The following is a 23,724-nucleotide window of genomic DNA, read 5'->3' on the forward strand; positions in this document are numbered from 1 at the left end:
TGAGTAGTTACAAACACAAATATATAATGATTTTTTTTTAAATTATGTAATTATTTCAATTAAAGTATGATTTTATAGTTGTTGTAAAAATTTGACGTCAAAATATTTAAATTTACTTCCAATAATTATTCCTGAATCATGCTTTGTTAAAAAAATTCATTCACAATGTGAATAAAAAATAATTATTCCTACAAAAATTGGACGTTTGCCGTTTTATTGCGGAAGCAAGTGAGCAACATGAATTTGATCGAAACTTTCCAGTAAAACAATTCCAAATTAACATGTTTTTGATGCACCGCCCCCAAGATCAAAACAAAACGCGTCATTCTTGAAAAGACGAGTCAATTAGCAGCACACGCGATCACCGTTTTGAATGCGCTTTTTCAGCTGAGGGAGCATTTGAACGGGCAAGAGACGAGTGATTGATTCCATACTGCCAGACGTAATGTGCAATTAGCTTACGGTAATTACACAGTGGAGGCCGTCAGCACCTCGCACACATGAAGACGTACATATAATGAGAGAGCATGTTGAATGGGAGGCGAACAGGCGGAGATTAAAAAGAGGATCCTGGATTAGCCACTTCTAATCCGATAATGCATTTCGCTTGGTTTATCAGACTGAAAGAACCTTGGAGTAAAAATTCCTTTAGTCAAACTATAAATAATTTTATTTTTCTAATTTTTAAATAAATTGGTTGAAGTTAAAAAATCGGTATTGCTTAATTTCAAATTTTCTTTTTAAAACAAATAAATTTAGTGTTAAAATTGATACAAAAAAGTAAAGTATGTATAACAATAAATAACTTGTTTAAATTCATTCATGCAATTGATTTCAAGATGCGAAGATTAAACTTGATGTACTTGATAAATCAGTATTTCATGACAAACAAATAACCATTCATTGGATTGAATTTGATCCCTATGTATATTGTTGGACTTTTTAACACTAATGAAATGAGAAGTCGCGTATGTATATGTTTATAACAGGCAGGGCGCTTCTTGTTTTGCGGGTGCGGGAGAAGAGACGACAGCAGGTAGGCGCGTGCCCTCGCTTATTTTCGTGTTCGGAGGTGGTTAGAGAGTGATACGATCGCGATGCCGCTAATTATCATTAGCCTCAGCCATGCAGAACCCTCGGCGCGCGCGGCATCTCCCTCACCTCCCCCACGAAACGGGTCAACTACTTCAGTCAACATAAAGAAGTAGAAATAATGTATATTTAGGTCAATTACAATTTTCGATTGAAGGTCAATCACACCTTATCATTACTTCATAATAGCCATTTAATAAAAATACAAAAAATTCGCGAAATATCACACTCTGAGAAAGTGATAAAAAGTTGTAACAATTAACTTTATTGTATTATTACAGGTGATAAGTCGTTAAGAAAACAAGTTAAGAATCTGAAAAATAAAAATAAGATTTGCGGAAGCATTTTTTTTTTAAATTTTAATTTCTGATAAAAAAAATTGACAGTGAGCTTCTTGTATCCATACTGACTGAGAAAAGTTACTGAAACTTGTAAGTAAAGTTTCAGTTTGTAAAATGCGCCTGTTTAATTTATTATATTTTGTAAACATCATTCAAGGGTATAATTTGTATTTTGAAATTTTTATGATCAATTTTAGTGCAGCTGATTTTTAGTATAAAAATATTTTAGAAAATTTCAATAGTGATTGAAATTTTGTAGAAAAAAAATCATCAGGCCGTTTTGTAGTAAAAGTCTCCCTTTAAAATTAATTAGTTTTCAGCATTTCAGGCTTCAAGTATAAAACCCTTTGATAAGCTGAAAGCATCTCTTAATAAAATAGGTGGATAAAGCAACCGACACTTCCGGTCTGCCACACGACACTTAATAAATAGACACACGAGCCGCAAAATTGCACATCAACAAAAGGTATGAAATTTCACAACGGTCCGTACAATTCAGCGTGAAACTACTTCCTAGCAGCATTTATCAATTTTCAAGGAAAAAAGTTATAATAATAAAGTGAAAATTAGTTGCAAAGAGAGTTTTATTTGATTCAAAACAAGGGCAACTTTTCCCTTTTTCCCTATGCTGAAAATTAAGAGACAGACTAATGGAGTATTTTTAATATTTTCTTTTAAAATCAATTAATAATTTATGGTAATTTTGATTTGATACTTTCAGAAAATAATATAAATTCATGATATTATACAAAAATCCAGAAATTAAACCATTTCTTTAAAATAATGAATTGAAAAGACCCGAGACAAAAAAATGTTTTAAATCCAAGTAATTAATTTTATTTTCCGTCTTAATAATAATAATTATTTTTTCTGGAAGTTTATACATTTTCTTTTTAACTATGGCGAGGTTATTATTTTTTTCATTCTCTCCTCTACATCCACCATTACTTTTTAATTGCCTACAAAATAAGCTGCTGGCTCATATTTCACGTTGAATACTGGTGACGGCCCGCTTAACGATTATTAGCAATAAAACGTACCCTCCTCGCTTGCTCCCCTGGCAATTGACTCCCTATCTGCTTTAGGGCCTATTGGCAGACGACCCCTTTTTGCGCCGAATTTAAAATAACGAGAGGGTCGTCATCTGGCCGCTCATTACGAGACATATGCTGTTTTTGTTTTGCACCGCCGCCCTTGACGCGAAAGTCACTCTCTGATAACAAGAGAGGGACGAGCCGCGGTCGACTCGGACAACCAGATGCGCTTCCGCGTCGATTTCGTTGGCTCGCTTACAATTTCATAATATGCATGCTGATTTAATTAGGCCACGCATCGGTGATCGCAAAATTTGTGTCCGTTTTTCAAACTAAAAATTTATTTTTCTTAATTAGTTATTCTCCATTCAAAACATTGAAATACACATCATAGCCGCGGACATAAAGTTTTACAAATTTGTACGTAATAATAACTAATTATTTATAAAATTTTGCTTGCTTTTTTAAATTAAATTATTTTATTTTATAATAAATAAGAACAACAAAATAAATTTATTTTGTTTTATTTACCTACTTTTATTTGTTTCAAAATTAAATAATTTTATTTAGAAAAGTATGCAACCTTAAACTAATTTTATGTAAAATTGTTACCATCCGTCGGCAGTAAGCATATTTTTTTTTATGAGGAAATATAGTAAAAAAGAAGTAGGAACTTCAAGAGAAATATGTGTATTTTTTTATCATTCATGATTCTAATTTATTTAATTTGTTTTGAATTTATAATACAATAATTCCTAAAACACTAGAAAAGTGATCTTTTTAATTGATTTATAACAATTACAAGGTAAATAAAATTTGATTCATTTTTATAGAAAATTGCAGATTACAAAAGGACCATTCTCGCGCGCAGCTTGTCGCATTTTTAGTGAGGATACTTTTTTAATATAAAAGAGCGTTACGAGTAGCATTTACGGTGTATATTATCATTTTATTTATTATCGTGCAACAATGGTCTCGTTCGCGGCACGGCGGTGAGATGAAACGCAGAACCTGTGCTCCCACATTACACACATTCGCGGCAGTCTTCATTATTATTATCGTCAAAGTCTCGGCGAGAGAGCGAATGCCAACAAATTTCGCAGCAGTGGTAGTTTTTCTTTCTCTCTCCTATACACGAAGAGGCACACACGGATAATTACGCACGCCAAAATTCAAACATGATCTCGCGCGGCCAGCAAAAAATTTTTAAAGACCGAGTGAGTAAATCTCGTGTGTGCTTCTTGGAGAATGAGAATATATAGAAAAATTAAGCGGTGACCAAAGGATCATGGTGCGAAATTAATTCCTTTTATAGTTCAAATGCGGATGTTCATTACCGAAAGCTCTCATGTGAGTGGAAATATTTGTAAAAAATACTTTTAAAGGGCCTTTCCATTACATAATCCTTTTTATACTTCAATTTGAAAGAAAAAATTCAGTAAAAAGTAAAATAAAAATTTGAAAAGAAAATTCAATATAAAATTTGTTGCTTGAGACTGTGATGAGCACGAGGGCCATTAATAAAATTAAATCTAATTATGAATTTGAAGATTTTTATACTTTTGAGGTGATAAAAGACGCGAGTTTAATTAACGTTCAACGCAATCAACGTTATATAGAAAGTTTCGCCACAATTAAACGCGTGCTGAATTGGAGCTGAGAAATAATTTCCCCTTTGCAACAAAAGCCGATAAAGCTCCATAACACCGTTAATGAAGGTTTTGACGATGACTCAAATCTTCCAAATCACCGCACTTTCTTTCTCTCTTTTCACGCCGCGACAATTAATCTTCTCGCGTTCCACAAACTGCCAAATCAAAAAATATCTTCCCAACTTGCTTAGGCACTTCGACGAATTCACGAGCATTCAATCGCCAATAAGCAAAGTAATTTAGAAATGGCAGATCCGCAATGGATAATGAGAGAGGCATAAGATAATTATCCTCAATTTTGCTTTCAACTTAACCGGCAATTTTCGGTTTTAATCAAACAAAGTGGTTTGCGACAAAAAATTGGGGACTTGTTTTTTGCACGACCTTTTAATTTTATTTTCAGCAAATTGGCGATGATATCAGCAGTTTTGTAAAAAGTGTGTCTCGAATTAATTGGTGAGATTATTGCCAATTCTATTGACTTGTGTCATTCATTGTCATTCCCTAAAATTTTTAAAGCTATTTTTTATGCAATTAGAGAAAATTATGATGCATCTTTTGAAGTGGACAGAAATTAAAAAATCTTAATAACAAATATAAAAAAAATAGATTAAAAAATAAAACTAGCAAATGAATCATTATAATATGGATTTGTGGAAGTCTTTTCTTTAATCCATACCCCAAACTTTGTTCTGATCCACGGTGGATCTCTGCATAAATTGTGTCATTCTGAAAAATATATGATTATAATTAAATAAGAATGAAACAACAACTATGAGAAATTTAACTTACATCAGACTTTTTAATTCCTGAACTATACTTTGAGACTTTCTTTACAATTAATATTAAATGATCTTACTATAATACTGCTTGACAATTAAGTAAATAAAAACTATGAAAATTTAATTGAATTAAAAATTTTACAAGAAAACATTATAATTGATGAATAATTTTAGTTAGCTTTATTGGTTAAAAGGGAATATTTACTATAATTTGAGCATAAAAGTAGCGTTTCTTTTTCTTTTTGTCAATAAAAGTTAAAAGAAACAAAAATAATTACACAGATCAAAAAATTATTCAAACTCTTGGTAAATTCAGATCAAGGATGTTTGAACATCTTCGTATTAGAGTTTATAATTTTAAACAAAGCAAATTAGCTTGAAATTTTGTCTGAAAATATGGATGGAGGTTGATATCGAGACAAAATCGAATAACGAGCCTTCTCTGGTCCAGCAAGAGAGAGAGGGACACCGCGGCACACAAAAGGTCCGAGCAGCGGTCCGAGCAGCGTCGAGCGATTTTTCCTCCGAGTCATGCCTGGGAATGATACTTGGCCGCGGTGGCATAGCGACTTGATTTTTAATACAAAATAATAATTTCTCGCGGACTAATGAGGAAATAATTCACGAGTGTGTTTGTGTGAGGCTAAAAATAATTTGTCGAAATTATTCGTGCTGCGTCACCGTTCGGAGCAGAACGTCTTTCAAAAGCACACACTGACATCACTTACTTACTTACTCACTTGCTCCCCGTGCGTTTCTGCCTGTGTGCCTTTCCGGACACGGCCGCAGAGTTCATTACCGTGGGGAAAAGTCGATGGACCGTGCGAACTGATGGAAAATTAAAAGGTTTGACCTTTGAAGGTTGGAAAATGTGCACAAATTTGACAAATATAAATTGCAGGTTTTAATGAAGTTTCTATCTGGCTTCTACTTTACCGGCTCATCAGCTATAGTGATTACTTTTTAACAACTTATTTCTATATTTTTATTTTTTTATTTTTCTCGTTATTTCCATTGAAACATCAAAGATAGCTTTGAAAACTGATTTTCATTTTTGAAACTAAGTATTTAGTATTTAAAAATTGTTTTAATCCATCGGTATAAAATAATGAAAATTTCTCATTATCAATTTCATTTTAGCTGATAGCTTAGTTAGTCTTTATTTAAATTCACATTTAATGCATAGGAAACGTTTTGGCTAATCGTTTAAATAGGATAGGAACTAACGTTGATTTCAAATAAATTATTTTGAAAATTAATCATGTATAATGTAAAGTGAAAAATTTGAAGGAACAAAAGTAGAAATTCAAAACATAAATATTTACTTGATTTAGTGATCTGACAGTGTAAAAATTGACTTATTGCAAAATGCAGTCCTTAAATACAAGTAAATTTTGAAAGATACATGGAAATTTTAAACACAAAAGTTGCAATCTGATATAAATAAAATAAAAATTAGCATTCCATAATCGCACTAAATTTTCAAGATATTTTTTAGAAGAATTCATTTCTGCAATTTATTTATACATATTTGATGATTCTGGATATTTTTTATTTTTACTTTTTCGCACCAATAAGAGATTGGTATTGAATTTGAAAAATTTAGATGCTTGATTCTTCGTTTCTATTTTCTTCCTTTTCACACACGTACATTAGTTTCAATCACTTGATTGAGGAAAGATTTGATTTTAAGTTAAAAGAAAAGGTTCGTCTCTCGTTGCGGTCGCGAATTCCAATTGTCCACATCGCAATCTGTAATTGAATCCCGCTACAACCGTGCAGCAACAAAGTATAAATGCAGGTTCAGATATATTGAAAAACCGAGTGCAGTTTGAATTCTCACGCTCGGATTGCGAAATCGATGTGCAGAAAAAGTGCAGGGAAACAAAAGCACCCCTGCGAAGAGAGAGAAAAGCGCGGCCGTTCTCGGGGGACAATTAGCAATTTAGGCGCAGACAATACTCGCAATAACACAGTGGCACATTCCAGAGCGCGGCCCTTGAGATTCCAGTGTTCACTTTGCGATTTAAAAGTGCGCGAGAAAGAGAGTCGCACGGTCGCGATTTTATTTTTCATATATATAAACTGAGCGCGTGTAAATTTTTATACACACACAGAGAGGAAAATATATAAGACGTGCAGCACACATTCCGCGATTTGTTTTTGCCAGATAATTGCTAAATGACGAACGAGCAGCCATGTCACGAAAAAATGCGCTTTGCCGCCGCCACCGACCGGCCATCCACTCAAAAAGGTCATGCCGTGATTTAATTATTGCGCCATCGCGCATTCTCCGCTTTTGTCCGGCGAATTTTTTATCCACAAATATTTACTGCCCGACCAGACACTCTCACTGTCCCCTCATTTAAAAGTGATTTTAATATACCAAAATACTTCAACTCACATTGCGACGGATGGGGTCTTTTTTATCCCTGAAGCTTTAGCAAAATTCTTGCTGTACAACAATTCAATTTTCCAATAATTGATTATTTTGCGTGATCCAAAATGTTTTTTTAATCAATGGGCAAAAAAGCAACAGTAAAAATGTTAATAAAATAAATTTTAAAATTGGCAGTGATGACAGTCAAAGGGGCTCGATGGGAGGTGAGACAGAAAAAGCTATTTTTACATTGCTCGCGGAGTTAGTAAAATGTAACATGATAGACCTTAGACTTTTCTGATCTATTAATAATTTGATTGGAAAAAAGTCTTTTTAATTCCTTTATTAAAATTAAGTTCATTTTAACAACGGATCTAGGATAAACAATGTTGGTCTGGTTCAAAATTATTTTAAATTTAAAACACTCTCCTAAGAAAATGATGTTGTGCTCTTTATACTTTTTAATTTTGGAAAAATTCAATTTTTGCTGTAGTTTCTCTTTTAAATAAGTCCTAATAATTTAAATTTTTATTACCTAAATAAAGATTTTAATGTAAACAAAAATTTTAAATATATATTATAAAATTTATTATAAAATATTGTTTTTGAATAAAAAACAATTTTTTGCAACGAGGAAAAGCCCGAATCTTCATTTCCATATATTATAGATTCTGTTAATTCTAGCACGTGCGATATTATACTGGTGCGCTACTGTGGAGATGACAATGAACAGATATAACTTACCACCGCGGAGTGACGCGCGAGTTATGCAAATCGATTAATTAATGGAGGCCTGGTCGTAAACCGAGCGCAAGTCGGCGAGATGACACTTCTCTCTTGCATGTCTGTCGCGCGCTGCTCTGGAAGAAATGTATTTATATTTTACTGCGTGTCGCAATTGTGTATTTTCGAGATGAAAATAAATTGATCGCTGCTTAGCACGCAGCGTGAAAACTCAAGGCTCGATTACGAGATGAATCTGACCAGTTTCACCTGCTGACCTCTCTCTCGAAATGCAACTCCATGCAGGCGGACGCATTTATTTTATTGCTAATTAAGTGCTTCTTTACGAACTGCGTAAATTATACTTTCCTCAATAAACCAAGCGGATTAACGACTAATTGATGGGGTCGAATTGTAATAAAATTCCTTAAAACAAAGCTGAAATTCATTTTTTTACGCAGACAAAATCAATTTCGCTCACGGTTTAAAAGATATTTCACAAAGAATTAATCCAACGGGGGATTAAATTTATCCTAATAATTTTTTTTCTCTTTATTCATTCGTTTTTCTTCTATTTTATTTTTATTTTGAATATAATTCGCCCATTTCTCTTCTAAAGAAGGGAAAAAGTAAACGTTGCATCTGTTTAAAATGCAAAATAAAACCCGGAATATTACCTGCTGCTTTACCTGAAGCGTGACCAACATGCGCTCTTTCATTATTATCTTCTATATAATTTTTCCAACCGCAAAAAAAGAAGCCACCTTTATATATTATCATAAATTATTAACGAGAAAACACACAAATTGAAATTAATTCATTCACGCACAACAAAAATACGAAAAAAAATTACTCTTGGCATTCAAACTCAGGTGTATAGGAAGAAACAAAGGTTTTTTGGCTCGCATGTCTCGACCTCAGAAGAAAGGCAACGGTTGGAGAGGAAAAAAACTCGGGGATGATTGACAGCCGCAAAGGTTATTGTGTTTTCAATAAAAGCAGGCGCGCTCGGGGAGTAAAAAATCGGCGGCCGGACTTTCATTGACGCCTTTCATCAGCTGTCTTCCTGGTTTAATTAATCAAATAGTCTTTCACATCCATAACTTCTATGTACATAAAACAACCAGTGTTTTATAAATATTTCACTAAAAGTCATGTTGTTTCAATTATTTTTAAATTCCAAAGCTATTTAATTGAAATAAATATTATTGATAAATATACTGAAATGTCCGGTTTTATAAATAAATTTGTATTATTTTAGAAAATTTTAAATTCAATTAAAAGATGTAATAAATTATGACATTAAAAAACTGTAACATCAACATTAAAATATGATAATTTTTTTAACATGAAAAAAAAACATTTTTAAGCATTTTTCATATTTAATTTAAATAAATTTTCATCTTTTAAAAACTCAAATTAATTTAATAATTTTGAATCCACCTAATTTATGATTTTTTTTCTCAATATAAGTGAAGAATAATTCAATTTGCCAGGGAAGGCCAGACATAATTTGCTTCCGAACAAAAACACCTTCGTGCATAATGAGAGGCACGCTCGCCGAATATAACAAGCAATGAGTAAAAAATTAAACCCAAATTAATTCTCTCCCCGGATTTTGTTCTCGTGCACGCGGCTGTTCGTGCATGTGGACCGCAGGGTCAACTTCACGCCGCGTTATTCGCCGCTAACGAGCTGCGCCGCACCTGATTCACCTGCCAATCAAACAAACAAAGCGCCCGTACGCTTTTTGTTCCCCAAAAAAACAACAAATTGTTTAATAATGACGAGAGATAGGTCAGTTTTGCCACAAAAAGAGCAGTGGAGTAAAAATTGAATAAGGCGCCGCCGCGGGACAAATAAAAAAGTGTAGCGAGAAGGAAAAAAGATTTTTTCATTTTATCTGCTCTGCGAAATTGCCTCGGTGTGTGGCGGAAATAATTAATTTCGGCAGCTGACTCTAAAAAAAAAACTGCATGTTTAACTTTGCGATAATTGAAACTGAGTGAGGAGTACCGAGGCTTAATATTTTTAGTGCGTGACTGGTTGAAATTAAACTCTGTGTGTTATGCAGCCGGTACAGCAGACGTGCTTGGCAAGAGGCATAAGAACGCGGCGATCAATGTCTTTAATTGTGTGAATAACTGGTAAAAATGGTTTAGAATTATTATTTCAGAATTCAGAACAAAGTGCAATATTCATATAATTTTAGGATCTGTAAATACAAAGTTTAATAATAAATGAATAAATTTAAAAATAAAGATATTTGAAATAATTTGAAAATATTGCCTAATTTTTATTAAATTTGATATTTTACAACTAGGTTCTTTGTTCAACGACTAATGATTTTTTTTAATCTCTTTAACCTTAAAGCCTTTATATTTTTCTGGGCCAAACTAGTTTAAAGAGTTGCACAAACATTTTGCAGAATATAGATTCTTTATTTATCTGGACTTCTCAACTAAATTTAGAGCTTCAACTATTAGAAATTAAGCCAATTTTTCAATCAATGATGCTTTAAAAAAACTCAGATTATTTTTAATTATGTAAAAAGAAGAATAATATCACCCGATCTGATACAGGCAAATCATGAATGAGCTTCACGTTAGAATTTTCATTCTTCACTCGGCACAAATTATTTAATGTCTCTCTCAATATTGACAATTTCTAGAATATTGAAAGTCAGTTTGTTTGGAGAAGTAAAGCTCATTACTTATGCAAATAAGTGCACGAAACAAATTCACGTTATGCACTTTTGTTTCAATTCAAATTGCAATTCATCCCGACTCGGCAGTGCAAGATTGATTCATAATGTATAAATGCTCATACCAACTTTTATAACTCGCGGATATTGCTGAGTGCTTTGCTAGTTAGGCTGAATGATGTGTTGATTGTTTGTCTTACTCGGCGACGGTCATTGTGAAAATAATTAACGGTGTGCGCGTCAAGCGTGACTAGACATAAAGTTTGAAAAAAATTATGGAATGAAGACAATTTAATTTTTATGTATCATGTTTTCTGAAAAAAAAAATTAAAATCAATAAATTAATTAAAATTCTACGAAGTTAAATTTTCCTTTTTCATGGTGATAATTGCAATTAAAAGCATCTAATTATAAGTAAGACTTAATTGAAAAGTCACAAAATTTCACAACCTTACGAAGTTTGACGCAGATAATATCTGATTTTTCCATGTTTTCTTAATCACCGAAAATGAAAATGAGAAACTGCGGTTAGATAATTTTTATTCTTCAAGTGGTATTTTCTTTAAAATAAAGAAAAGTCCACTTAATTTACGAATCGGCTGATTCAATTGTGAGACTTTTTTAGTCTTTAGAGGTAGACTAACTGAGAACGTTGAAATAGTGAGACGCAGCCAGCACATTCTCAATACACACACAGGCAGAGGCAAGGATAAGAGACTTTTATCTCCACAACTTTGATAATATGAGGCAAGTTTAATCATTTTGCACTACATTTTTGTTTCGTGAATAATAATATAACTTGATAATTTGCATTATATTTATTATATTTTAATTCTTTCCCAACTGAGGAGTAATTTTGCCCAAATAAAAAAATTATGAAATTGCATCACCTTAAGTAATTCATGCATTTAAAATTTTATTTTAAAGCTTGGTAAATACAATTTTGAAGTTTTAATTTCAAAGATTTAAAACAAATGAAATGCTATATGGCAATTAATTTAAAATTTTCAATTTAAACAGCAGTCAAATGTCAACGACCAACGGCACCGCTAGTTTGGCCAATGAGGACGTAAGTTTCCGATTAAAATTTTCTTTTTTAAAGTTAAAAAAATATTTAATCTTAAAATTTTTTCAGCGGACAAAGGAAGCAATACGGAACTGGACCACTCAATATCGATTAGCTGGTCAGTTGGAACTTGCGATAAAGATGTGGTCAAGTGAAACATGCGATTTGACCAGAGCTAATTTCAAAATTCTGCGCCAGCTTATAACTAAAGTGAGTGTTAATAAAAATATTTAAAGTAAATAATAATGAAATAGTTTTGGCGGTTCAAATGAAATGTAATTTAATTTTTCTAGGGCGACACTAATTACATTCTACAAACGCTGGCACCTTTCATAGAAAAACTGGCAAAGAATATAAGTCCAGTTGATGAATATTTGTTTGCGGGGAAGGAGGCAACTGTGACTTTAAGCAAGATTCGCATCGCCGAGATTCTTGCAAACGGTTTCTTTTGCACATTTGATGACAAAATTGCCACTTGCCGGGACTTTCCACCCATCAACTTTTCTAAGTTTGTTAAAATTATTGATTTTTTTCTTTTAAAATTAATTTTTATAATTAGTCTTTACATTGACTCATCCACTGCCTGGTTTGATGCGAAACTAGAAAAACTGAAATGTCTCATCGAGTACTTCAAACAAGTTTCTGTCCAACAAGATGAATTAAATGAAGGTAAGGAAATTTAATTCACAAAAAAAGATTTAAAAAATTTATTTTTAATTTACAAATTCTAGATCACGTTTCCTTTCAAAGAATTTGTGTGACGGAAAGTTTGGATTGGTTGAACAGCACGTTGCCCCTGAGCGAGTTCAACATCAATAATAGTGACAGTATGTACGAGTGTCCAGACAACATGGCTCAAGTCAACTTTGCAGACTGGTAAATTTAATTTTTACTCTGAACTAAAAGTGGAAGAAACTTTTAGTTAAAAATTTGAATTACCATATTTTCAATATTGTTAAAAATTTATAAAAACATTGGGTTTCACTAAAACTTATACAATTCCATTCAAAATTGCTGAATTTTTAAAAATACTTGGATTGTAGAAGGTTTGAGATTCAATTTAGTAAGTTCATAACGTTGTTACCTTACAACTTTTGTCGTGGTTAAAAATTCACCATTAATTATTGATTTTGTCCATTATGTTATTATGCATAGCAATATTGGTGGGGGAACGTTGAAGGACAACTGCTGCCAAGAGGAGATCAAATTCATAACGTGCCCCGAACTGATCGCTGCACGTTTGCTTTGCCAAGAAATGAAGAGTAATGAGGCAATCGTAATTAGCGGTGCCTTGCCATATTCCAAGCACAGCGGATACGCCAGCCTGTTTAAGTTTGCAGGACCTGCCGATCAAAATGCAAATCGTTCTTCCACCTTGATTGCAATCAACGCCACTGATTTCTCATCGGGCGATCCACATCGGCAATTCACAAAAAAGTCCATCGACAAGGAACTGCTGAAAGCCTACGCCGGTTTCTCAAAGTGCCCGCTGGATACGATTGCAACTGGGAATTGGGGCGGTGGAAATTTGAAAGTAATATTTGGTGAAATTATTAATTTTCAAAAATATTAAAACATCTTTGTTTTAAAATTCAGGGTGACTCGGAACTAAAAATGCAAATCCAGTGGCTGGCAGCTTCCATGGCCAAAAAGAAGCTAGTCTACTATTGCAACGGAGAACAAAAATTGATTGATAGTTGCCTTAATTTGAAGAAAGAAAAATCAACGAATATTGGTGAGAAATAGAGTCTTTAATTTAATTTTTTGGTAATTAATAAAAAATTACATTATTTATACAGGCCAGCACTACACTGTAATTCTTTGCCGCTACGATGAGGATTTTTGAAAAAGTTTCTACGCTTGTCAGAAAGGTGCAAATTATATAGCAGCGGCGGCATAAGTTAAGTTATAACTTAAATTTAATTTATTTTTAGATGGCGGAAAATAATGTTACACCAGAATGAAAAGCGAAATCTCCCCACGACGAGCAGAGTCTATCAGAAAAGAATTATACAATCTAAATGCATGTATGTATATTCAGAGTATTTACTTCCAGTCACATCTTTTATGGTTTTACTTTCCAAAGGTATACCAGAAATTAATTTCTTAAAGTTATCATCAATAATTTTGACAAAAATAAAAAATAATTTTGGAACCTTTTCTATTTTTTTTTTTTTTTTTTTATGTTTAACCTGGACTTTTATTGATGTTTCAATTTAGAATTTGACGGAAGCAAGATTTTACCAAAGAAATTTAATTCATTCTATCGCTAAACATGGATTAATTAAATAATTTAATTGTGATTGTGAAGTTGCTCTCAGAAGGATTAAATATTTATATATCAAGGCTGTTTTTTACTTTTGTTCTGTCAATGTAATTTTGTTGTTATTTTTTCTCTTGTAACCAATCAAAATAAAAAATTTGTAATACTGGATTTACGGATGATTTTATTTGGGCAGAGAATGCCCGGTGATACCTCAGTAAACATTACTTGAAACTAAATATAATGATATTAACAAGCCACTTTTTACTTAACTGAGGCTCACTGCGGCGGATGGGGTCTTTTTGATCTTGGAAGTTTAAGCAAAATTTTTGCTAGTTGTGATGCCATTTTGTCCAACAGTCCCTTTTTCTTAATTGTTTTCAAAAATTGAATGTAAACAATGTATTTGTAACAATGTGGACCAATAAATAACAATAATGACACACAAGAAATACCAAAATTTGCTCAGCAGTACAAATACTTTGTTATTAAAAACTTAAATATCACAACAAAATGATTGAAGTAAAATTAAACTTACGCCACTCAAATTAAGATTTCATAAAATTTACAAAATTTTAAATAAATGCGGTATGACGAAATTGTAGAAATAAAAAAAGCTGATAAAGCTATATGAACTTTGAAGTATGCAACCTGCGGATCATCGGTGTCAAGCGGGATGCATATACGGAAGCTAAAAGTGTCTAAGACTTACTGTCACGCGCAGCAAGGCACACCATTATCAATGTCAAATTGAGGGCAAACCGCAAAAATGTTATCCAAGCACTCAAGGAAAGTCTTATGATTCGTACCATGATGATAAACATTTAAGTCTACTACTAATTTACGTTTTAAAATTATCAACTGCTAATTTTGCTTATATATGTATTTTTTGTTGAGAAAATAATATTATTTAAGAATAAGAAAATTCATTTTTAAATAAATATTTGCACTCTTTGAAGTTTTTCAAAATTTTCAACCTTAAATCGTAGAGAAAAAAGGTAAAAACAAATATTTCTGAATATTTTATAAAATTGGATTTAAATATTATATTTAAAATTAATTTTGTATTAATCAATTAAAATTATTTTATGCTTATAATTTTGTAGATTTCTAAACTGTTGAAAATATTTCACAGTAATAAAAAGGCAAGAGGTCTGCGTCTTTTTGCCAGCAGTGCACTACTTATATTTCACGTCAGCAAAATTTGATGTGACTCGTGTGGTAATTCAACACCAACATTCAGCCCCTGCTGGTAGTTTCTGCGCATTATTTCTCAATCCTGCTTTAATTGAATGTTTGCCCTCCGAAGTCCACTGAGAAAATCAGTATTTGTGTCTGCAAATCAAACGGAACAAAAAAGGTAAATTTAGGTTTATTCTACAAATTAAAAAGTTATATTTTCTAATGCAGAACATTTTTCAAAACGGTTTTTAACAGAACAAATAAATAATAAGACGAAATCTATGATATTCAAGGTTTTGAATTTCTTTTACTGTAAGAAACTACTTGAGATTATTTATCATCACATAAGTTTAAAAAGTGCGTATCTAATCACAATTTTACAACGCTCGTATCATCATACGAAAATAAAGATAAGTTCGAAAAAGTCTGACATAGTGATGACTTCAAATATTTTAAAATAAATCATATTCATCCATATTTTATTCATAAATATTTTATTAATTATGAAATGCATTTTCCATTTGGAAAATGATTTATCACTGAAATTAAGTGTTTGATGTAACACCGCAATGGGCTATCCCGTTTCATTTTTAAAAATTGACACATCAAATGACATCGGTGCCTGTCTAAGACTTTGGCGGACGCGCTCAAAATAACTGGTGCGCGCACACTCCGGCTCTCTCGCATTGAGCAAAAAGCATTGCCGAGCATCGCGTGGGGCTTCAAGAGCGAAACATAAAACAAGTTTCATCAAATCGTTTACAGCTCCTAAGTTCAAGATGTCAAAGAGGCGAAACGATACCATGATTGATGTAAGTCCTAAAAATTAATTTTTAACTATAAATTCTAATATTTAATGCAGCGGACGGAAGCTCCAAAAAAAGCATGGAAAGGCTACTCTTCTTCGTACGATCTGGAATTCGCCATAAGGGCCGTCGCTCAAGATTTGGACGTTTCGGTAACTTTTGAAAATTTGCACACTGCGATTGAGGAGGTTCGTTAAATATATACAAAAAATAAACTTTTTCTTTAAATCGAAAATTTAAATATGCAGATGGCGCAAAGAAACTATCAAGAAGCAGAGCATTTTCTGCGCGTTGTTGTGCCAAAATTGGAGGAGCTTGCGAAAGAGGTAGACTTTCCAGATCAGCCGTATTTGTTCGCTGGGACCGAGTCGACTGTCGAGCTGACCAAGGAACAAATCGCACGTATTCTCGCTTCTGCATTCTTCTGCACATTTCCTCCCAACTATGACTTTGAGGAATTTTCGTTCAAGAGGTATATTTATATCACAGCATAACAATGAAAAAAATTAATCTTGCTAAAAAAAAATTTGCAGACTTTACACCTTGTGCAACAATTCAGATTCGAAAGTGTCGAAATTGCAATGCATTTTCCAGTACTTCAAAGCTGTCACTTCAGACGATTTCCAAGGTATATAAGGAAGAACTATTTTATTAAAAAAAGAATATACAAAAATAAAAAATCCTTAAACTTTGATTTTTTTTTCAGCAAAAAAGTATGAAAAGGTAACTTTCCATAGAATCTGTGAGACAAGCGCCATTGGTTGGAAGAATTCAAACAAATATTTGACAAAATTCGAAAAGAACGACGCATCGAGCATGTTCGACTGCCCTTCAGACGAGGCGCAGGTGGACTTTGCAAACAAGTGAGACATATTTTTTTTTTTTTAATTAAAAGAGCATATCTTTATTTCTGAGACCATTTCAAGGCACATTGGCGGTGGAATTTTGGGAAGAGGCTGCGTTCAGGAGGAAATAAAATTCGCCCTTTGCCCCGAACTCATCGTCTCGCGGCTCTTCTGCCAACCTTTGAAGAACAACGAGGCCCTGATAATGACCGGGGCCACTCCTTACTCGAAAGGCGTTGGCTATGGAAGGCAATTCAAATACGCAGGACCGGCCGATACATATTACAATTCGTCTAAAACAGTGATTGCGATCGATGCTCTCAACTTTTCGGGCCGGAACTCTCCAGACAATCAGTACAAGAAGGATTCAATTGACAGGGAACTCCTGAAAGCCTACGCTGGCTTCTCACGGTGCCCCCTGCAGAAAATTGCTACCGGAAATTGGGGCGGCGGTGCATTCAAAGTAATAATTTTAATTAATTTCCGTGAACTTTAAGAAGAAGAAACGATTTTTTTTTCAGGGTGACGCTGAATTGAAAATGATAATTCAGTGGCTAGCAGCGTCCATGGCAGCAAAGGAGCTTGTGTATTATTGCTACAACGATAGGAGTTTAAAAGAATTGTTTGACAAGACGGTGCACACTTACAGAGGCAAAACAATTGGTATAAATTATTTAATTAATTAATTTATTTATTTTAAATATTTGTATTAAAACAGGAGAGGCGTACAAATTGATGATGACAAAGCATTGTACCAATTATAAAAACAAAATTCCCTCCATCTTGAGTTTTTGCTTTGCAGTAAGTTTCACATACTATTAAAATTATTACTTTGCTATTTTTAACTATAGCTTTAAATTCCGCAGGTGTTTCCGTTCCTTGCAACCATATTCTTAGCGTTTCAAAACTATATCTCTCTGGGGGGAGAAACAGTTCAGGTAGGCATAGAACCTGAAAATTAATTGATGCAGAATTTGAGCAAAGATTTTATGTGACATAAATATTCCTAACCAATAAAATTAAGATTTTTTCTATAGAAATTGTGTATTGATTGAAAACCAAGTTTTAAGATTTACTAGAAGTTTTTCAGGGGAACCTGGCTAGGAGGCACAGTTTCGTTCTTGTGCAAATGTTTCTGGGTTCTAATGTAAAAATCATTAATTTTAAATAGTTTCCCAGTTGCTTATAACATTTTTTTTAGTAGACGTCTTTTTGCTAGCCCTGTTCGGAGAGTGATCCGTTATTTTGGTGACACAAGAACTTTGCTTAGCGCATATGAATTTGTGGATAATATTGATATGTCTTAGTGATTTTCAAAGTCTATGTACATGCATTAATAAAATTAAATGAATTAATTGATATGTTTTTCTTCAATAAAGTACACAAGTATGAATACATACAAATTAAGTTTTCAATATAAGAAATATCCAAATTTTCAATCAAAGGGATGTGACCCAATTAAGGGACGACAATAATTTTCCAAAAATCCTACATTTTTTAGATTTGATTAAAACTCATCAAAACTACAAAAATGTAAATCAAAATTTACAAAAAAAATTATTTAGAGAATAATTGAAAACCAAATCCCACATCATGATATTTTCCTATAATATATTGTATTATAATAATATTTATGCCCATCAAAACGATTTTGGAGGTAGTTTTATTTCTTTTAATTGTTATTCTAAATTAAAAATATAATAAATCTAATTTAAAATGGATAATAATTTAAATTCCGAGTTTCCTTATCATAAAAAAAGTTCAATACGCTTCATTGATGAACTTAGACTTACGAATTTCAATGCGTTGCTCAACGCTTATTTTGTCTTTGACTTTAACAGCACAGATAGCGCTGCTATAAAAGGACCCGTCATAGTAACACAACAGACACAAGTCACAACGCATCATGAGCAGAGGCTACAAAAGCTGGAATATGGGGCAAGTATTTTTTACCCTTTTTTCAAAATACATCAGGGCTCAATTGGTTTTAATATTAATTTTATATGCAGTCATTCTTTAAGTGCATAATTAAAAAATAATGAATGTGACAAATTTTCACTTAGTTCCATCATTTTTACCCTTTTCTCCTTGTGATGTTTATTTATTTTAGCAAATGATTAAAATATTCCAAAACTTAATTTTATATTTCCAGTAAGAATCTATTGAAAATTTTTATAAAACAAAGGTCTAAGACATACCAAACATGAATCGACGTGTGAATTTATTTAATTATTATTATTATTATTTTCAAATATTCAATAGTGAGGTATTATAAAATGTATATTTGTAGATAAATTGTGGTAGAAGAATATGTATTTTCAACTTATTTATAGCTTCTGACGAAATTGTAAATTACACTTTACACTCGCCAATTTGATAAGAGTCAAAGTCTAAGTTGTGAGGGAGAATGGAGGCGGCCCTACAGATCACTATAAATTAATATTTCGCTTGCAAAGTTAGACTTTTTATAAAACGAAAGAAAACATTATCCGTTCTATTTGCAAAAAATATATCATGATTGTGTCCAATAGGAATTCAAATGCAATAAATAGGTTCGTTGTTCTATTTTCCAGGAACCATGGCAACACGAATGGTGTCAGTGGGAGACAAGATTTACCAGGGCAAAGTCACTACGGGGGGCAAAATCACTACTCTGGGAGGCAAAGTCACTACTCTGGGGGGCAAAGTAACGTGCAAGGTTACTCTGGAGAAAGTGAATCCAAAAGGATTCGCAATGTGGAATTCAACGTAAGAAAAAAAATTATGCTTTATAACATTATATTTATAAAAACATCTTTTCTTTATCAGCGAACACGGGACGCAAAACTCGCTTGGCATGGATACAAGTCGGCTGACCAATTGATACTCGCGATTATGTCACGAGCAACTAACAGAAAAATATGTGGCTCCAAATTTGAAGTTCTGCGCCGCCTCATTGACGTAAACTGGAATAAATATGTGCTTTTAACTGAAGACTTATTTCTCTCTTCATTTCCAGTCAAATCCCCAATATCTTTACCAGATTCCTTTCATTGAAAATTTGGCCAAGCAACCCATCAAACAAGTGGAGAAATACTTGGTGCCACAAGAAGAAGGAACAGTCCAAATGACGAGGCTGGAAATTGCTCAGTGTTTAGCAAACGGCTTCTTCTGTACATTTGACGACGAGACATACAAAAACTACGGATTTCAAAATATGAATTTTGATGGGTAGGCTCATTTTTTTTACATGCAATACATATATAAACGCCTTTCAATTTTTTACAACAGCCTTTATAGCGACGATGGTCGTGATCGATCAAGTGCAAAGCTTGAAAAGCTGAAATGCCTAATGGAATACTTCAATCAAGTTGAGGCCAAAATTAATATGAAACATAGTATATTTTAAAATTTCAGGTGAAATGAAAATATTCAAGTTCCATTTTATTTCAGAAGATTTAGATGGAAAAATTACTTTTCAACGGGTCTGCGTGAAAAAAATGCCAGACTGGGAGGGAAGCCAGTTGCCTCTTTGCGATTTTCAGTGCAACCAAAGCGATAGCATCTTTGACTGCCCATCAAACATGGCTGCAGTCGATTTTGCAAACAAGTACGCTTAATTTCACTGTTTATATTTTTCAATTCTTCTAATTTCCAATGTTTCGCAGGCGAATTGGCGGAGGCGTCATCAATAATGGCAGCGTTCAGGAGGAGATAAAATTCATAACGTGCCCAGATTTGATCGCCGCGCGTCTGCTGTGCCCGGAGTTGGAGGACAACGAAGCCGTGATTATCGAAGGTGCCTCGCCATATTCAAAACATGCTGGCTACGGCAGAGGTTTCCAATACGCGGGTCCAGCTGACCAATTCGCAAATCGCTCGCAAGTTGTGCTTGCGATCGACGCATTGGACTTTTCCCGAGGTGCACCGCACATGCAATACACAAAGGAAGCCATCAACAGGGAGCTTGTGAAAGCGTATGCCGGGTTCTGCAATTCGCCTCTTGAGAAAATTGCGACTGGAAACTGGGGAGGTGGAGCATTCAAAGTAATTTTTATACTAAATGCATTAGTTTTGAGAAGAACTGCTTTGTTTTAAATGTAGTTTTATCTCTTAGAAAAAAATTTGAACTATTATAGGTTTGATTTTAATGGAAAAATTTGTGATTTAAAAAATTTACATTGTTCATTTTAATTATTTTTTTGCTTTTTAAATGTATGAGCAGAGGCTTTCTGGTGATTAAGTTGTAAAATTACAAGAAAAGCCAATTTTATTTGTTCACATTTATTTTTAGAATTTTACTAAACAAATTATTGCTACTAATTTCAGGGTGACCCAACTTTGAAAATGCTCATTCAGTGGCTGGCTGCGTCGGTGGCCCAAAAGAAATTGCACTACTACTGCTTCAACGACCAAAACCTTCTTCAGGAGTATGAGAGCATCCAAAAGGATGTGAATAAATTGAAGATTCGTACTATAAGTGAGTACACATATAGCATTTAATTTTAAGTTTTATGTCAACTTTATTCTATTTTAATAGACGATCTCTATGTATACACGCTCTGTCGATTTAATGAACCGTACCGCAATTCTGTTCAGCAACGCAAGGTAAGAAGAATGGTAAATTTATTTTAATCGAAAATCATGATTATTATTGAGAGATGGGATATAGGCATTCAAAAAGACAAATTTGAAAAAAAAAAGTTCATTCTTTTAAATATTTTCTATTAAAAAATTCGCTCTGAAACAATTTTGATGAATGTCTTTGACCTATTCAATGTGCAATTTCTTTTGTATTAGCGAGCAGTGTTCATGAAATAAAGTCCAGTAGAGCTTTTTACGCCTCGGAACGTAATTCCACGCGTAAAAGGTGTTTAGTGAAAAGTACTAATTTAAATCTAGTAGAGCTGTTCTTTAAAAATAAAACTCAGTATCATTTTATTCAAAAATGTTTTTTATAATAGAGAAAATAATTTGATTTTCTTGCCTCTTGGTTGCAGACAATGTCTCCCCCAGTTCAACAACATCATTCTCAGTTTTCCCAGACTGCTGGAAAGCAAACGGTCACACCTCTAACAAATCCATCAGCGGCTTATGGAAGTGTCCCACCGACAAACAATGATGAAAGTTTTGTGGTAATTGATGAGGAGGCACAAGAGGCATTTAAGTTGGAATTCAAAGGAAAACCAAATGGTTCAGGTGCTGGAGATCGGGAGAAATCGGTAAAAATCTTTGCTGCAACCGAGGTTGCTAATTAATTAAAATCTTTAGCTCCAAATGATTGGCTTCGAAGGAGTGGAAAATGCTGTAAAATCAGATAAGTCTCCAGAATTTTTGAATATTCCGGTACGATCTTCTTAATTCGTGTTTTTTTTTAGCTAATGTTTATGTATATTAATTCAGAGTACATTGGAGGCCCAGGTCGTCTCTTATATGGAAGTTGACCAACACAGTTTAGGATCGACAGAAACAGCAGCAATCTCCACGGACCTACTTTGGAAGCAGCCTGAGCAAAAGCAAGTCCCCGCAAACTACAAAAATAATTCCGATCAAGTTGCTAACACATTTCGTCAATAGTGCGAAATATTTCAAACTCATGAATAACTTTAATAAGTTAATCATAAAAAAATCCTTTTTTTTACGAAGTAAGAACAACTGAAAGCGCATATATAGGTAATTCAAATTAAACGTTCTTAATGCTTCAGTAAGGCTGGTTTGTGAACACTAATGAACACTCTGAAATTGTAAAATATAATTACTTCATTGTGCGCCACTTTGTAAAAACGTAAGTTTAATAATTCCTTGTTAGTAAAATAAGACTCATCTAACCAAAGAGAAATTTTTTATGCATGAGTCCACATAAAATCATCCAAATAATCATTCAATTGACGAATTAAGATTTTTAATAGCTTGTTATAAGTAAATCGTTAAAAGTAAACCTTCGGAATATTAAATATGGAATTTGTGTGTGCTTGTTTCAACAAAATACAATAGACAATCTTTTGTTAATTTTTAAATCATTATACCTAAAAAATAATAATTTTACTTATTTCTTTTCATTTAATCAGGCTTTCATGAAACTGAACTTTAAAAATTCAAGTAATATTGTGTACATATGACATGCATATATTTGAAGTCTTCTTTAATTTGATATGTATATTGTATGGCTTTGAGCAGGTTCAGAGTTTCATCGAGAGATAGCGCGAGTGCTCGGTGCTCGCGATTTTGCAATAATTGGCAAAAGGCAACGCGCATGGAGTCTTTAATAAATAGTGCAGGGCTTTATTGTAAGGGAATATTCAATTTTGACATTATCAAATACAATTGTAACAATGTGGATAAGATAATAAAAATTAAAAAATAATATAAAAGAATGCATTATATTGACTTGAGCAACGGCTTAGTCAAAACAGTTATAAATGTTACCAATATGTGAACATAACTGAATTACAAATAAATTTTAATCAAATGTTTTCATATTTTACAGATTTAAAGTAATTTTTTAATAGTGCTTTTAAAGATGAAATTGTACATATGTAATTCGTTATTTTAAAAAGCAGTGAACACAACATTTTTTTGCAAAATTATCGTGAAATTTTTTTTTTTTTTTCATTATTTACAATTAAATATTTAAACCACTGCTGGAAATTTAATGTAAAATAGAGAATTCGTTTATTTTCTATTGCACTGAAAAAATAGTTAATTAATAAATTTAATAAACATTAGATAATCTTGAATTTTTATACTAATTTTTAATATTCACTCTTTTTTTACAATATTGGCCAAGATATTTGATTGATAAAATTAATATTTAAGGACGTCTCTCAATCAAGGAATAGACTTTAAGTAAATATAATAGTGCATAGCGTGCATCT

General features: G+C 32.8%; 3 protein-coding genes across 12 annotated transcripts; all 3 read left to right on the forward strand.

The window, feature by feature from the left end:
* Positions 1-11,344: 11,344 nt before the first annotated feature.
* LOC132192593 (uncharacterized) lies at positions 11,345-14,208 on the forward strand. Of its 2 annotated transcripts, none has more exons than XM_059612628.1 (10): positions 11,345-11,455; positions 11,729-11,777; positions 11,844-11,984; positions 12,068-12,282; positions 12,334-12,443; positions 12,506-12,650; positions 12,930-13,308; positions 13,371-13,509; positions 13,574-13,645; positions 13,709-14,208. In XM_059612628.1, exons 1-9 carry the CDS (start codon positions 11,451-11,453, stop codon positions 13,618-13,620), a joined length of 1,230 nt encoding a protein of 409 aa, XP_059468611.1. In that variant the 5' UTR covers positions 11,345-11,450; the 3' UTR covers positions 13,621-13,645; positions 13,709-14,208. The 2 variants fall into 2 exon arrangements, with proteins under 2 accessions (XP_059468611.1, XP_059468610.1); XM_059612627.1 differs by lacking the exon at positions 11,345-11,455 and adding an exon at positions 11,576-11,639.
* A 1,037-nt stretch (positions 14,209-15,245) lies between these two features.
* LOC132192657 (uncharacterized) lies at positions 15,246-23,421 on the forward strand. Of its 4 annotated transcripts, none has more exons than XM_059612718.1 (13): positions 15,246-15,397; positions 18,712-18,808; positions 19,444-19,618; positions 19,679-19,810; positions 19,869-20,080; positions 20,141-20,247; positions 20,306-20,459; positions 20,518-20,896; positions 21,179-21,329; positions 21,390-21,469; positions 21,850-22,071; positions 22,121-22,195; positions 22,253-23,421. In XM_059612718.1, the coding sequence occupies exons 2-13, from the start codon at positions 18,777-18,779 to the stop codon at positions 22,424-22,426; spliced, it is 1,893 nt and encodes a 630-aa protein (XP_059468701.1). In that variant the 5' UTR covers positions 15,246-15,397; positions 18,712-18,776; the 3' UTR covers positions 22,427-23,421. The 4 variants fall into 4 exon arrangements, with proteins under 4 accessions (XP_059468701.1, XP_059468699.1, XP_059468702.1 ...); XM_059612716.1 differs by having other exon boundaries at positions 15,247-15,397; positions 20,303-20,459; positions 22,253-23,419; XM_059612719.1 differs by having other exon boundaries at positions 15,247-15,397; positions 20,303-20,459; positions 21,390-21,457; positions 22,253-23,415.
* On the forward strand, positions 15,452-18,309 carry LOC132192658 (poly(ADP-ribose) glycohydrolase-like). Of its 6 annotated transcripts, none has more exons than XM_059612720.1 (11): positions 15,452-16,031; positions 16,082-16,213; positions 16,274-16,497; positions 16,559-16,653; positions 16,732-16,888; positions 16,952-17,333; positions 17,392-17,533; positions 17,589-17,671; positions 17,737-17,808; positions 17,950-18,017; positions 18,072-18,309. In XM_059612720.1, the coding sequence occupies exons 1-11, from the start codon at positions 15,999-16,001 to the stop codon at positions 18,175-18,177; spliced, it is 1,494 nt and encodes a 497-aa protein (XP_059468703.1). In that variant the 5' UTR covers positions 15,452-15,998; the 3' UTR covers positions 18,178-18,309. The 6 variants fall into 6 exon arrangements, 5 of the variants coding, with proteins under 5 accessions (XP_059468703.1, XP_059468704.1, XP_059468705.1 ...); XM_059612721.1 differs by having other exon boundaries at positions 18,075-18,309; XM_059612722.1 differs by having other exon boundaries at positions 17,953-18,017.
* Positions 23,422-23,724: the final 303 nt, after the last annotated feature.

Source organism: Neocloeon triangulifer, unplaced genomic scaffold (assembly GCF_031216515.1).
Source record: "Neocloeon triangulifer isolate White Clay Creek 2 clone unplaced genomic scaffold, ASM3121651v1 ptg000003l, whole genome shotgun sequence".
Taxonomy (NCBI): domain Eukaryota; kingdom Metazoa; phylum Arthropoda; class Insecta; order Ephemeroptera; family Baetidae; genus Neocloeon; species Neocloeon triangulifer.